General features: G+C 49.1%; 1 protein-coding gene across 2 annotated transcripts in view; it reads right to left on the bottom strand.

Moving 5' to 3' along the window:
• The window catches only part of SPRYD3 (SPRY domain containing 3), a 65,389-nt gene that overhangs the window by 18,892 nt on the left and 30,008 nt on the right, over window positions 1-16,489 (bottom strand). For both annotated transcript variants that reach the window (XM_075337228.1, XM_075337230.1), the window contains exons 4-6: window positions 3,581-3,705; window positions 1,576-1,711; window positions 1,304-1,492 (exon numbers count right to left, since the gene is read on the bottom strand). In XM_075337228.1, the coding sequence (XP_075193343.1) occupies window positions 1,304-1,492; window positions 1,576-1,711; window positions 3,581-3,705 (450 nt within the window). The remainder of the gene's footprint in view (window positions 1-1,303; window positions 1,493-1,575; window positions 1,712-3,580; window positions 3,706-16,489) is intronic.

The following is a 16,489-nucleotide window of genomic DNA, read 5'->3' as shown; positions in this document are numbered from 1 at the left end:
ACAGTCGCATGGTGGGCCTAATGGGAGTCACCGTTGTCCAGCGCCGCCCCTTTCGGCCATCTTTGTGCTCCTTCTTCTCTAGCCGCGGTGCATGACGGGTCTGACATCATCCACACTCACCGACATTCAGGTCCTGAGCAGGGCAGATGAAAGTATTGTAGTGCGCCTGCGCAGGACCGGTGAGTGTGTATGACGTAGCCGCGTCATGCACTCAGGTTTCAGAAAGAGGACGAAGATGGCCGAAAGAGGCGGCGCCGGCACCGGAGAACAAAGACGCCCATTAGGCCCACCGAGCGACCGTTAAGTATTATAAAGTGTTTTTTTATGTTCTACACAGCGGCCTGGGCTCATATACAGCATGTTAGAATCTATATATATAATTGCCTTATTCTGTCTGTCTGTCTTGCTCCAAAATTGTGTCCTTACGGTGACACAAAGCTGATTGGCCGCTGGGCTCGCCATGGCCCCGCCCCCCCGCACGGATTGGCCGCTCACCTCGGGTCCTCCCCCCGCATGGATTGGCTGCTCGCCTCGCCTCGGATCCGCCCCCCCGGAACGGATTGGCCGCGACTCAGACTCAGACACCCAACACACAAACACCGCGGCACACACAAATATACGCACATACCGCACAACACACACATTGCACAAAACATACCTCCCCCCAAAACACACACACCCACACAAACCGCGCAACACACATACACAACGATACAGACACACAGCGCTCCACACAAACAACACCGCTCTCACCCTCCGCTACACCCAGAACATGTACAGCCCATACACAAACACTTGGTAACTACACACAACAATATATATATAATATATTATATATATATATATATATATATATATATATATATATATATATATATATATATATATATATATATACACATATATACATACATATACATACATATACATATATAACAAAAATCATACATTAACTACACAATACGTAAATTCTAGAATACCCGATGCGTAGAATCGGGCCACCTTCTAGTGTGTATTTAAGAGCCCGGTGGTGGTGGCCGCAGCTTATAGGCCAAAAAAGTGGTGACAGGTTCCCTTTAAAGTCTGTGTCTAAAGAATGCAAAAGTCCTATGTAATGTTGTGATGGGTAATCTATATTCACCAATGATACCACTTCCATATAATATATTTGTTATGGTGGTTCGGCATTTTTGGAGGGACACGTGTTGCCAAATATACATCCATGAAGTCCTGCATCCTATATAACTGAGCCGTAATTGTTAGGACACAGATGTGGATGGCTCTATAGAAAGAAATGTCCTACCGTGCCAGAAACCCTGACATCATGTAGCCGCCCCCACTCGTCCTCGTAGCTGTCCACCATCATTATGCTGTCATCATCCTCACAGCCAAGTTCTGCATTTAAATGAAGGCGGACTTCTTCACCTAAAGAGTGCATCCCTACCGCGGGGAACAGGCCATCGGGAGAGAGGGGCATCACAGTGCTGCCAACCTGCATTGGGAAACACACGAGCCCCTCAGACACAGCAATGGGAATCACACGTGGATGAAACAAATGTCGTCATTCTCCCTTACCCGTTTTCCATTCTTTGTAAAGAAAATCTGAGCCGTCTGTACATGGAAAGAGCTGGGCTCTATACCACACCCGATCCGATCACCGGAGCTGCACTTTGTACCAAACTGACGACCCTTGGCTCTCCCATTATAGAGTCTGAGAGAAAACAATATAGAATATGGTAACACGCTTCTCATAAAATGGCAACATAAAAAGATCATTTCGAGTCATAACATAAGCCCTGCTTATAAGATAATATGCCTGAAGACTGGCAAGAGAGGGAAAATAAAAAGGAGAGCGAAACAGCAAGTGAGAAAGATCTATAGGAAACTATCACACAGAGACAAGACGTCCTCTTAGACATTTCAGTCTTCTGTGTCCTCCATCACTTGCTGCATCTCCGGACGGTGATGATAGATTGTGTGCCGCGGATTCAGGGTATACAGACAGCGTCGTACCATGTAATATTACATAACGTTAAAATACAAAAAGATGATTTATATCGGTGTAATAAAAATAAACCCGTCCGCTTCCACTCCATTGTCCCAGAAAGGTCCAGGAGGATTTCCTGCCCGATCTGTCACACGGGCACAAGGCTGCGGCTTCCTCAGACGTGGGCTCTGTCATATACTAACGACACTAACAATCCACAAACATAAGGAGTATGAAGACTGGAAATTCCTATCACAGACTTAATAAAGTCATATGAAAAAGTTTGGGCATCCCTATTACTGTTAACCTTTTTTCTTTATAACATTTTGGGGTTTTGCAACAGGTATTTCAGTTTCATATATCTAATAACTGATGGACTCAGTAATATTTCTGGATTGAAATGAGGTTTATTGTACTAACAGAAAATGTGCAATCCGCATTTAAACAAAATTTGACCGGTGCAAAAGTATGGGCATCTCAACATAAAAGTGACATTAATATTTTGTAGATCCTCCTTTTGCAAAAATAACAGCCTCTAGTCGCTTCCTGTAGCTTTTAATGAGTTCCTGGATCCTGGATGAAGGTATATTTGACCATTCCTGTTTACAAAACAATTCCAGTTCAGTTAAGTTTGATGGTCGCCGAGCCGAGAACTTCAACTTCGTCACTGATTCTTCCACATTATTGTCAAGAATCTGCCGATACTGAGTTGAATCCATGCGACCCTCAACTTTAACAAGATTCCCGGTGCCGGCATTGGCCACACAGCCCCAAAGCATGATGGAACCTCCACCAAATTTTACTGTGGGTAGCAAGTGCTTTTCTTGGAATGCCGTGTTTTTTTGCTTCCATGCATAACACCTTTTTGTATGACCAAACAACTCAATCTTTGTTTCATCAGTCCACAGGATCTTTTTCCAAAATGTAACTGGCTTGTCCAAATGTGCTTTTGCATACCTCAGGTGACTCTGTTTGTGGCGTGCTTGCAGAAACGGCTTCTTTCTCATCACTCTCCCATACAGCTTCTCCTTGTGCAACGTGCGCTGTATTGTTGACCGATGCACATTGACACCATCTGCAGCAAGATGATGCTGCAGGTCTTTGGAGGTGGTCTGTGGCTTGTCCTTGACTGTTCTCACCATTCTTCTTCTCTGCCTTTCTGATATTTGTCTTGGCCTGCCACTTCTGGGCTTAACAAGAACTGTACCTGTGTTCTTCCATTTCCTTACTATGGAAGGTGTTTGTGTGTTGTGTTTGTAAAACACCCATGGATTAAGGGTTGTCTGGGACTACGCACTGATGGCATAACCTTAAGCTAGGTTATCAATATCTGATCAATGAGGGTGTGACACCGGCTGATCAGCTGTTTCTGGTGTCGGTGGCACAATAGGGGTTCTCTAGCCACTATAGTGTTGGCGGAGCTGTGCTGTTCTGCTCCATAGGCAGCTGCCGCCACCGAGAACAGGTGATCAGCGGGACTGCTGGGTGTAGCACACCAACTGATCAGCTAGTCAGGATATGCCATCAATGTAAAAACCCCAGACAACCCCTTTAATTACCACCCCTCATAATGATTATTAAGTGACTACTTACTTGCCGTCATCCGCATGATAAGCCACGGAATCTGGCAGCCAACCTGGTTGATGATCCAGACTGTAATATTGTGGCACTAGTCCCACAGCAATTGTTCCTCGAACGCCACGATCCACAATAGACACCTAAAGAGATGGGCACCAATCAGAATGAACTTCACGAAAGAAGGGAATTTTGTTTACTTACCGTAAATTCCTTTTCTTCTAGCTCTAATTGGGAGACCCAGACAATTGGGTGTATAGCTACTGCCTCCGGAGGCCACACAAAGTATTACACTTAAAAGTGTAAGGCCCCTCCCCTACTGCCTATACACCCCCCGTGGGATCACGGGTTCCTCAGTTTTAGTGCAAAAGCAAGAAGGAGGAAAGCCAATAAACTGGTTTAAGTAACTTCAATCCGAATGAATATCGGAGAACTGAAACCATTCAACCTGAACAACATGTGTATACAAAAAAACAGGGGCGGGTGCTGGGTCTCCCAATTAGAGCTAGAAGAAAAGGAATTTACGGTAAGTAAACAAAATTCCCTTCTTCTTTGTCGCTCTATTGGGAGACCCAGACAATTGGGATGTCCAAAAGCAATCCCTGGGTGGGTAAAATAATACCTCATGATAGGGCCGTAAAAACGACCCTTTTCTACAGGTGGGCAATCGCCGCCTGAAGGACTTGTCTACCTAGGCTGGCGTCCGCCGAAGCATAGGTATGCACCTGATAATGCTTGGTAAAAGTGTGCAGACTTGACCAGGTAGCCGCCTGGCACACCTGCTGAGCCGTAGCCTGGTGCCGTAATGCCCAGGAGGCACCCACGGCTCTGGTAGAATGGGCTCTCAGCCCTGAGGGAACCGGAAGCCCCGCAGAACGGTAGGCTTCAAGAATTGGTTCCTTGATCCACCGAGCCAGGGTGGATTTGGAAGCTTGCGACCCTTTACGCTGGCCAGCGACAAGGACAAAGAGTGCATCCGAGCGGCGCAGAGGAGCCGTGCGGGAAATGTAGATTCTGAGTGCTCTCACCAGATCCAACATATGCAAATCCTTTTCACATTGATGAACTGGACGAGGACACAAAGAAGGTAAGGAGATATCCTGATTGAGATGAAAGGGGGATACCACCTTAGGGAGAAACTCCGGAATCGGGCGCAGCACCACCTTATCCTGGTGAAATACCAGGAAGGGAGATTTGCATGACAGCGCTGCTAGCTCGGACACTCTCCGAAGAGACGTGACCGCTACTAGAAAAGCCACTTTCTGAGAAAGGCGAGACAGGGAAACATCCCTCATAGGCTCGAAAGGCGGCTTCTGAAGAGCAATTAGAACCTTGTTCAGATCCCAGGGCTCTAACGGCCGCTTGTAAGGAGGGACGATATGACAAACCCCCTGCAGGAACGTGCGTACCTGAGGAAGTCGTGCGATGCGCTTCTGAAAAAATACAGATAGCGCAGATACTTGTCCCTTAAGGGAGCCGAGCGACAAACCTTTTTCCAACCCGGATTGCAGGAAGAAAAGAAAAGTAGGCAAAGCAAATGGCCAGGGAGAAACTTCCTGAGCAGAGCACCAAGCTAAGAATATCTTCCACGTCCTGTGGTAGATCTTGGCAGAGGTTAGTTTCCTAGCCTGTCTCATGGTGGCAATGACCTCTTGAGATAATCCTGAAGACGCTAGGATCCAGGACTCAATGGCCACACAGTCAGTCTCAGGGCCGCAGAATTCTGCTGGAAAAACGGCCCTTGAGACAGCAAGTCTGGCCGGTCTGGTAGTGCCCACGGTTGTCCTACCGTGAGATGCCACAGATCCGGGTACCACGACCTCCTTGGCCAGTCTGGCGCGACGAGGATGGCGCGGCGGCAGTCGGACCTGATCTTGCGTAGCACTCTGGGCAACAGCGCCAGAGGTGGGAACACATAAGGCAGCCGGAACTGCGACCAATCTCGAACTAAGGCGTCCGCCGCCAGAGCTCTGAGATCGTGAGACCGTGCCATGAAGGCCGGGACCTTGTTGTTGTGCCGGGACGCCATTAGGTCGACGTCCGGCCTCCCCCAGCGGCGACAAATTTCCTGAAACACGTCCGGGTGAAGAGACCATTCCCCTGCGTCCATACCCTGGCGACTGAGGAAATCTGCTTCCCAGTTTTCTACGCCCGGGATGTGAACTGCGGATATGGTGGATGCCGTGTCTTCCACCCACGTTAGAATCCGCTGGACTTCCTGAAAGGCTTGCCGACTGCGTGTCCCTCCTTGGTGGTTGATGTATGCCACCGCTGTGGAGTTGTCCGACTGAATTCGGATCTGCTTGCCTTCCAGCCACTGGTGGAAGGCTTGTAGGGCAAGAGACACTGCTCTGATTTCCAGAACATTGATCTGAAGGGTGGACTCTTGCTGAGTCCACGTGCCTTGAGCCCTGTGGTGGAGAAAAACTGCTCCCCACCCTGATAGACTCGCGTCCGTTGTGACCACCGCCCAGGATGGGGGTAGGAAAGACTTTCCTATTGACAATGAGGTGGGAAGAAGCCACCACTGAAGAGAATCCTTGGCCGCCTGAGAAAGGGAGACGTTCCTGTCTAGGGACGTCGACTTCCCGTCCCATTGGCGGAGAATGTCCCATTGTAGTGGACGCAGATGAAACTGCGCGAAAGGGACTGCCTCCATTGCTGCTACCATCTTCCCCAAGAAGTGCATGAGGCGTCTCAAGGGGTGCGACTGGCCCTGAAGGAGAGATTGCACCCCTGTCTGTAGTGAACGCTGTTTGTTCAGCGGAAGCATCACTATCGCTGAGAGAGTATGAAACTCCATGCCAAGGTATGTTATTGATTGGGTTGGGGTCAGATTTGACTTTGCAAAGTTGATGATCCACCCGAAACTCTGGAGAGTCTCCAGCGCCACGTTCAGGCTGTGTTGGCATGCGTCTTGAGAGGGTGCCTTGACAAGTAGATCGTCCAAGTAAGGGATCACAGAGTGACCCTGAGAGTGCAGGACTGCTACTACTGCTGCCATGACCTTGGTGAAGACCCTTGGGGCTGTCGCCAGACCGAAAGGTAGGGCTACGAACTGAAGGTGTTCGTCTCCTATAACGAAGCGTAGAAAACGCTGGTGCTCTGGAGCAATCGGCACGTGGAGATAAGCGTCTTTGATGTCTATTGATGCTAGGAAATCTCCTTGAGACATTGAGGCGATGACGGTTTTAGGTCCAGAACAGGACGGAAAGACCCGTCCTTTTTTGGTACCACAAACAAATTGGAGTAAAAACCGTGACCTTGCTCCTGAAGAGGAACAGGGATCACCACTCCTTCTGCCTTTAAAGAGCACACCGCCTGCAGAAGAGCATCGGCTCGGCCGGGAGGCGGAGAAGTTCTGAAGAATCGAGTTGGAGGACGAGAACTGAACTCTATCCTGTACCCGTGAGACAGAATGTCTCTCACCCAACGGTCTTTGACATGTGGCAGCCAAATGTCGCCAAAGCGGGAGAGCCCGCCACCGACCGAGGATGCGGAGAGAGGAGGCCGAAAGTCATGAGGAAGCTGCCTTGGTAGCGGTTCCTCCGGCTGCTTTCTTTGGGCGTGACTGAGCCCGCCAAGAATCTGAGCTCCTCTGATCCTTTTGAGTCCTTTTGGACGAGGAGAATTGGGACCTGCCCGAGCCTCGAAAGGACCGGAACCTCGACTGTCCCCTTCTCTGTTGGGGTTTATTTGGTCTGGGCTGAGGTAAGGATGAGTCCTTACCCTTGGACTGTTTAATGATTTCATCCAATCTTTCACAAAACAGTCTGTCACCAGAAAATGGCAAACTGGTTAAGCACTTCTTGGAAGCAGAATCTGCCTTCCATTCCCTTAACCACAAGGCTCTGCGTAAAACCACGGAGTTGGCGGACGCCACTGCCGTACGGCTCGTAGAGTCTAGGACAGCATTAATAGCGTAAGAGGCAAATGCAGACATTTGGGAGGTTAAGGACGCTACTTGCGGACCAGATGTACGTGTGACAGTGTCAACCTGCGCAAGACCAGCTGAAATAGCTTGGAGTGCCCATACGGCTGCGAATGCTGGAGCAAACGACGCGCCGATAGCTTCATAGATGGATTTCAACCAGAGTTCCATCTGTCTGTCAGTGGCATCTTTAAGTGAAGCCCCATCTTCCACTGCCACTATGGATCTAGCCGCAAGCCTGGAAATTGGGGGATCCACCTTTGGACACTGGGTCCAGCTCTTGACCACCTCAGGGGGAAAGGGATAACGTGTATCCTTAATACGTTTGGAGAAACGCTTATCCGGATAAGCGTGGTGTTTCTGGACTGACTCTCTAAAGTCAGAGTGGTCCAGAAAAGTACTCAATTTACGCTTGGGATACTTGAAATGGAATTTCTCCTGCTGTGAAGCTGACTCCTCCACTGGAGGAGCTAGGGGAGAAATATCCAACATTTTATTGATGGACGCTATGAGATCATTCACTATTGCGTCCCCATCAGGTGTATCCAGATTGAGAGCGGTCTCAGGATCAGACTCCTGATCAGCTACCTCTGCCTCATCATATAGAGAGCCCTCTTGCTGGGACCCTGACCAGTGAGATGAAGTCGAGGGTCGCTCGTAGCGAGCTCGCTTAGGCTGTCTGGGACTGTCGTCCGTGTCAGAGCCATCACCCCGGGATGCATGGGACCCCCCCGGAGCACGGATTTGTTCCAAATGAGGGGGGCCAGGGAGCATCAACTGGGGGAATCAACAGTGCCCATGGTCTGAGGTACCGGTCTGGACTGCAAAGTCTCAAGGATTTTAGTCATAGTCACAGACAATCTATCAGCAAAAGCTGCAAATTCCGTCCCTGTCACCTGGACAGTGTTCACAGGTGGTTCTCCTTGGGTCACCTCTAGCCGAGGCCCCGGCTGAGCAAGTGCCACAGGGGCCGAACATTGCACACAATGGGGGTCAGTGGCACCAGCCGGTAGAACAGCCGCACATGCGGTACAGGTAGCATAGAAAGCCTGTGTCTTGGCCCCCTTGCCTTTTGCGGACGACATGTTGTCTAGCAATCTAGGAGGGTATATAGCCAAGAATAGCGACCGTACAGGGCAATGTATTGAATACAATCATATACAAATGAACACTTCTGCACAAGAGGTGTCAGCACCCGAGGTGCCGCTTACCGCCCGCTCCAAGCGGGTGTGTGGTCGCCAGAATCCCGTGTCTGGGTCTCCCAGAGCTTGTCTCCCTTCTCCACTGAGACTGCAAACAGGAATGGCTGCCAGCGTCCTGTGAAGAGGGGCGGGCCGTGGGCGTGCCCCAGACAAAGTGCGGGAAACTGGCGTCCCACTGTGCCCAGTGAGGGGGGTTGGAGTATGCTAAGCAGACTCCAACCCTCGGCGCTGAAGTTCAGCACAGCGTCCCGCCCTTCCCCTGACTGGCAGGCCTGGGGGCGGGAACGAAACGGAACTAGGCCGCAAAAGCCGGGGACTCGATTTATAAGCGCGGCCGCCGTATAAGCGCGGCCAGCGCGGAAGTCCCCGGCGCACCACAAGTCCCAGCCGCGCCGCAGCGCTGCTGTAAAAAACCGCCATCAGCGGCCGGCGCGGTAGTTCCTAACACATAAACTCACTCAGCAAGCTGTAGTGAGTATAGCACAAGCGCGCTGCGCTACTGCCCCCGGCGCACTAACACACCCAGCAATGCTGGTGTGTGTGTGCGCGATTTGTACGGGGACACAGAGTACCTTCAAATGTAGCAGGGCCTTGTCCCTGACGATACTCAGCTCCATGTCCAGCAGATCCCCACGGCTGTGGACGGAGCACGGTCTCCTGTGCCTGAAGACCGATAGGATCCCACTTCACCCAGAGCCCTAAGGGGATGGGGAAGGAAAGCCGCATGTGGGCTCCGGCCTCCGTACCCGCAATGGGTACCTCAACCTTAACAAACACCTCCGACAAAAGTGGGGTGAGAAGGGAGCATGCTGGGGGCCCTAGTATGGGCCCTCTTTTCTTCCATCCGACAAAGTCAGCAGCTGCTGCTGACTAAACAGTGGAGCTATGCGTGGATGTTGGCCTCCTTCGCACAAAGCATGAAAACTGAGGAACCCGTGATCCCACGGGGGGTGTATAGGCAGTAGGGGAGGGGCCTTACACTTTTAAGTGTAATACTTTGTGTGGCCTCCGGAGGCAGTAGCTATACACCCAATTGTCTGGGTCTCCCAATAGAGCGACAAAGAAAAGGGAAATGATACAATGTGCACTGACTGATTTCTACGTGTCGGCCACTAGTCACGTGCTCGTTATCAGACGCAACAATATACAGTTGGCACTCATATAATGGAGGAAACGGGCACCTCTCTGCTTTTGTTATTTTCTTAATTGGGCTAAATGGAGGTCAGCATGACCCTGACTGTACAACTGGATTCTGGGGGGAGGGGGGGGGGGTTACTAGGAGGTATCTCAATCCCCTTCACTGTCCTTAGTCACTCATTTTTCAAGCAGCAGTAACTCATTACAATGGATGTTAAGCACATTTACTTTGCGTATAATTGTTTGGAGCCAAGTTTATTGTGTATCTATTGGTCAATTATTGGACCATATTTTGTGTAATCATTGACTGCTTTTATTTTGATCTTCTACTTTCCCCTCTGTTCCCTTCATCTTTTCCCTCCTGTCCGCTCTCTCTCTCCCATTAACCCTTTAGTAACAACTTTATTAAAATGCTGTTCGCCCCTCTCCTACCACTTTTATCTACCCCCTCTCTTAGGCCTCCGTCACACTCACGTGCCTCCGGTACGTGTGTGCCTTTTTTTCACGTAACGAAGACACGGGCCCATGTGGTCCTATGTATTGTTATTGTTTTGGACACACATGTATTCAGGAACGGAACGTGTGTCCATTCCGTACTTACGTGTGTCCGTTTTTATAAAACCGCTGACATGTCCGTGTTGCTCCGGCAGCACGGGTGTCACACGGCCCGCACCCGTACCACACGGATGTAGTGTGGATGCGGGCCCGTGTGACACGCGCCGGAGAAAGACACGTGTCAGTGTAAAAATTAAAAAAAAGAAAAAAAAAAACCACACTCACCTCCACCATACCTGCAGTCTCTGCCGCGGCTGTCCCCTGCATCCGGCCCCCAGTGATTTTGAACAACGCGTCTTCTTCACTGGGGGCCGGATGCAGCATCAGCGGGGCGTGGCTTTGACCGGACACTGTCATTCAGCACCACAGACAGTACCGGATGATGCAGATAGGCGGGACTTTCCGTTCTCCGTGTGTTATAACTTATAAACACACGGAAAACACATACGTGCCACAAAAACGGCACACGGGTTCAAACCACCCCTTTAACCCGTACGTGACAAAAACGTTACGTTTTGTCACGTAAGTGTGGCAGAGGCCTTAAAGGAGTTGTCCGACAAACTCACACCCCTACGGTTTTTGTTTTTTGTTTTCTAACTTTTGTTCTTCTTGAATTATCCCTTTAGGCCGGGGCCACACTGGGCACTAGTGCGATTCTCGCATGACACTCGGCTCGCGCTGGCAGCACAACAGGAGCCAAGGGTAATGCCAGTATCCATGCGACTGAGGTCCAACTGTGCAAGCGGACCTCAGCTGCGGGGGGCGGGCCGGCACTGAGGAGGGGTGGGCCGGTGCTGCGGAGGGGCAGGAGGGATTTATCTCCCTCTCTCCTCTGTAGCCGGCTATTGTGATTCTCGCTCTGCACTTGTGGTACACCGGTGTACCGCGAGTGCAGTGCGATTTTTTTCTCGCCCCATACACTTGAATGGGTGCGAGAGAAAAGAGTCTTGCATTACAGTCGCAGCATGCTGCGATGGTTTTCTTGGTCCGATTAGGGCCGAAAAAATAATTGTTCATGTGCGCTGACACATAGGCGGATATTGGTCCGAGTGGAACGCGATGTTTTATCACACTCCAATTGCACCGATTTTCTCGCCATGTGGCTTAGGCCTTATTCTCTGCACACACTTTGTTTACCTGCAGCTCAACCAAACATGATACCTTCCCATGCCGAACCTCTCAGTAAGAGCTGGCCCCGCCCGGCCTCACTGTCCAGCCCCGCCCGGCCTCACTGTCCAGCCCCGCCCGGCCTCACTGTCCAGCCCCGCCCGGCCTCACTGTCCAGCCCCGCCCGGCCTCACTGTCCAGCCCCGCCCGGCCTCACTGTCCAGCCCCGCCCGGCCTCACTGTCCAGCCCCGCCCGGCCTCACTGTCCAGCCCCGCCCCCTGCACACTCATTGGCTATCAGTATTCTGCCCCAGCACGGACCTCTCATCACTACAGCATAGGAAATAACAGAGCAGAGATCCTGCTCCTCTCATCTGTGACAGCAATCACCTCACATCACATCCATAATGGTGACACATAGAAAGTGGTTACATGTACCTCACCCCTTATAGATACATGAACACTGTGTAATGAAGATTATAGCATCTAATGTGAGTCTATAGTAGATATATACGCCAGGTAAAGTACAGACCAAAAGTTTGGACACACCTCATTCAAAGAGTTTTCTTTATTCTCATGACCCTGAAAATTGTAGATTCACATTGAAGGCATCAAAACTATGAATTAAATACTTAACAAAAACGTGTGAAACAGCTGAAAATATGTCTTATATTCTAGGTTCTTCAAAGTAGCCACCTTTTGCTTTGATTACTGCTTTGCACACTCTTGGCATTCTCTTGATTAGCTTCAAGAGGTTTTCACCGGAAATGGTTTTCACTTCACAGGTGTGCCCTGTCAAGTTTAATAAGTGGGATTATTTGCCTAAGGCTGGAGTCACACTTGCGTGTATCTCGCGCGAGTCTTGCATCACCCGGCACAGCCGCACACTTTCCAGACAGGAGCGGTCAGCTGCATGTATTTCTAAGCGGCCAACCTAATCCTGTCCGGAGAACATCAGGCCATGCCGGGTGATGCGATGCGAGACACCCGCGAGATACGCGCAAGTGTGACTCCGGCCCTATAAATGGGGTTGGGACCATCAGTTGTGTTGTGCAGAAGTCTGGTGGATACACAGCTGATAGTCCTACTGAATAGACTGTTAGAATTTGTATTATGGCAAGAACAAAGCAGCTAAGTAAAGAAAAACGAGTGGCCATCATTACTTTAAGAAATAAAGGTCAGTCAGTCTGAAAAATTGGGAAAACTTTGAAAGTGTCCCCAATTGCAGTGGCAAAAACCATCAAACGCTACAAAGAAACTGGCTCACATGAGGACCGCCCCAGGAAAGGAAGACCAAGAGTCCCATCTACTGCAGAGGATAAGTTTATCCGAGTCACCAGCCTCAGAAATCGCAGGTTAACAGCAGCTCAGATTAGAGACCAGGTCAATGCCACACAGAGTTTTAGCAGCAGACACATCTCTAGAACCACTGTTAAGAGGAGACTTTGTGCAGCAGGCCTTCCTGGTAAAATAGCTGCAAGGAAACCACTGCTAAGGACAGGCAACAAGCAGAAGAGACTTGTTTGGGCTAAAGAAAACAAGGAATGGACATTAGACCAGTGGAAAACTGTGCTTTGGTCTGAGGAGTCCAAATTTGAGATCTTTGGATCCAACCACCGTGTCTTTGTGCGACACAGAAAAGGTGAACGGATGGACTCTACATACCTGGTTCCCACCGTGAAGCATGGAGGAGGAGGTGTGATGGTGTGGGGGTGCTTTGTTGGTGACACTGTTGGGGATTTATTCAAAATTGAAGGCATACTGAACTAGCACGGCTACCACAGCATCTTGCAGCAGCATGCTATTGCATCTGGTTTGCGTTTAGTTGGACCATCATTTATTTTTCAACAGGACAATGACCCCATTTTGACTAATTGGGCTATTTGACCAAGAAGGAAAGTGATGGGGTGCTACGCCAGATGACCTGGCCTCCAGAGTCACCAGACCTGAATCCAATCAAGATAATTTGGGGTGAGCTGGACCGCAGAGTGAAGGCAAAAAAAAGCCAACAAGTGCTAAGCATCTCTGGGAAGTGCTTCAAGACTGTTGGAAGACCATTTCCGGTGACTACCTCTTGAAGCTCATCAAGAGAATGGCAAGAGTGTGCAAAGCAGTAATGAAAGCAAAAGGTTTGAAGAACCTAGAATATAAGACATATTTTCAGTTGTCTCACACGTTTTTGTTAAGTATTTCATTCCACATGTGTTAATTCATAGTTTTGATACCTTCAGTGTGAATCTACAATTTTCAGAGTCATGAAAAGAAAGACAACTCTTTGAATGAGAAGGTACGTCCAAACTTTTGGTCTGTGCGGATAGAGATATCTATCTATCTATCTATCTATCTATCTATCTATCTATCTATCTATCTATCTATCTATCTATCTATCTATATATATATATATATATATATATATATTACACATACACAGTGGTACCTTGCTTAACGAGTAACCCACTTAACGAGAATTTCGCTTAACAAGCAAAGCTTTCTGTAAATTTGTAACCCGCTTTACGAAAGCTTTGCTGTACAAGCGAAATCCTCACTGCACACACTTCCGGTTCAATACATTCACCGCGTTCTGACCCGCACTTGCAGTCCACATAAACACACACATGTACGCAAAAACACACACGCACGCACGCACATACATACAGTATTATGCTCACCTTACCTTCCGTTCCACCGCCGGCCTCATGGTTCTTGTAGTTCCCGGGTACATCGCGACGTCCTCGCGGCGAACTACAAGACCCAGGAGGCCTGCGATGGAACAGAAGGTAAGGTGAGCATATAATATAACATAATATGCGTACCTTTCGTTTCATCGCCGGCCTCCTGGGTCCTGTAGTTCGCCGCTGCGCTCCAATCCACACTGTGTATCGGCATCCATAGCAACGAGGGAGGATCTTCCTGTTGCCGCTACTGAAAGGCAGCGCGTTTGCCAATCAGAGGCAAGCGGCTCTGCCTTTGACGTCAGCACTCTGGCTGGGAAGTTCCTCCCTCGTCGTTATGGTAACGCGATACACAGCCCGGCCTCGTACCAGAGAACAGCAAGTCCCAGGAGACCGGTGATGGAATGGAAGGTAAGGTGAGCATATAATATGTGCGTGTGTGCATGTGTGTTTGTACATGTTTGTGTGTGTTTGCACGTATTTGTGTGTTTGCACGTGTGTGGAATGACAGAATAGGGGACCAGGATGGGAAATTTAACACATTGTGGAACGAATCGATTGCATTGCAATGATTTCCTATGGGAAATATTGCTTTGACTAACGAGTAACTTGGTTAACAAGCACAGTCCCAGAATGGATTGTTCTCGTTAAGCAAGGTTCCACTGCGTATATGTATGAGATATATATATATATATATTTTTTTAATCTCTCTCTCGAGATATATATATATATATATATATATATATAAGAATCTCTCTCTCTCTATATCTAGAGAGAGATAGCGAGATAGAGAGATAGAGGGTCATTCCATGTCAAGTGGACCAGTGGTCCCCACTCGACGTTCTCCGATTTTGCTGAAAATTTATAAGGATGTACATGTATGTTTGAAAAGAGGTTCTGTAAATTTTTAGGGCCAGATCTCAAATATATTGGGCACTGTTGACCTTTCACTGGAGGCCCCCCCCAAGGCTGCGGCTTCAGCTAAGAGGATTTTGCAAACTTTGGCACATAGCCATTAGAGTGCTATACTGGCTATGATGCTGAAATTTGGCATACTAGCTCAACTTTTGCTGCTAAATGCGATAAAATTATTACCAGCTATGACAAAACAATATTTCTGCCGCAATTTTGTGTCAAAGTAGCTTGCAAAACGCCTCGCATAAAATTTATGCCAAACTTTGCCCATATATAACTCAAGACCAAAAACCAATAGGAACTGGTGCTTTACCCTGTACAACAAACATCTTCATGACTTTGCATTGCTGCAATATCACGGTCAAAGCATATGTATTTGTGGAAATATTCACACCCACATATGATGAAAAACTTAAAAAAAAGAAGGATTTTTGTGTACTCACCGTAAAATCTCTTTCTCTGAGTCTTCATTGGGGGACACAGGACCATGGGTTATGCTGCTGTCACTAGGAGGCTGACACTAAGTAAACAGAAAAAGTTAGCTCCTCCCCAGCAGTATAACCCCTGAGCCGGAGGCGGGCTCAATCAGTTTAGTGCACAAGCAGTAGGAGGAGAACCAAACAACCCTGAATAAAACAAGGTAAGAAACTATGACGATCATTCGTGTGACCAGTGACCTGGGAATACAGGCACTGGGGCAAAAGGCATGTCCTATATAACAAAAAACACAAGCAGGGTGGGTGCTGTGTCCCCCAATGAAGACTCAGAGAAAGAGATTTTACGGTGAGTACACAAAAATCCTTCTTTCTCTATCGTTTCATTGGGGGACACAGGACCATGGGACGTCCAAAAGCAGTCCCTGGGTGGGAAGAAAAACCATCACCGGAGATAGGAAGGAAGCCACTTCCCCCTTGCTGGGCTTGACCCAGACCTACAAGCGCCTACATTGTTACAGGTGTGCCAATGCCATCCGCAAACCCTACGCCAAGACTGGCCTCTGCCGAAGCCTGAGTGTGAACCTGGTAGAAAATAGTCAAGGTATGCCAGCTAGAGCGGGTGGCGGACCAGGGGACCTGGTTGATCGACGACTGGAGTCCAATCGTTCGAGGGTGCCCCTTGCCCGGTAGACCGCGGCGGAAGTCCGTCCTTCATGCGATAGTCTGCACATATGGAGGAAAGGATCCATGTGAAATTCTGGCCCATGGCGCCGGCACACGCTTCTTGGGCAAGGGTGGAAGGATGGATTGACGGTCGGTGTAACCGAAAAATGGTGCCCTGCAGACACGAAAAACTGAGGGCTCGCACCAGCCCTGGAACGAACTATGCCCCTTTTAGGCTGAGAGAGGAGCCTAGAACCGAAAGACCGAAACCCAAAGTCCTCTGCTGGAAGGAACAGCGAGGTGTCTTG

Source organism: Anomaloglossus baeobatrachus, chromosome 2, assembly GCF_048569485.1.
Source record: "Anomaloglossus baeobatrachus isolate aAnoBae1 chromosome 2, aAnoBae1.hap1, whole genome shotgun sequence".
Taxonomy (NCBI): Eukaryota; Metazoa; Chordata; class Amphibia; order Anura; family Aromobatidae; genus Anomaloglossus; species Anomaloglossus baeobatrachus.
The sequence above is the reverse complement of the archived record's forward strand: the minus strand, read 5'-3'. Positions and strand labels throughout refer to the sequence as shown.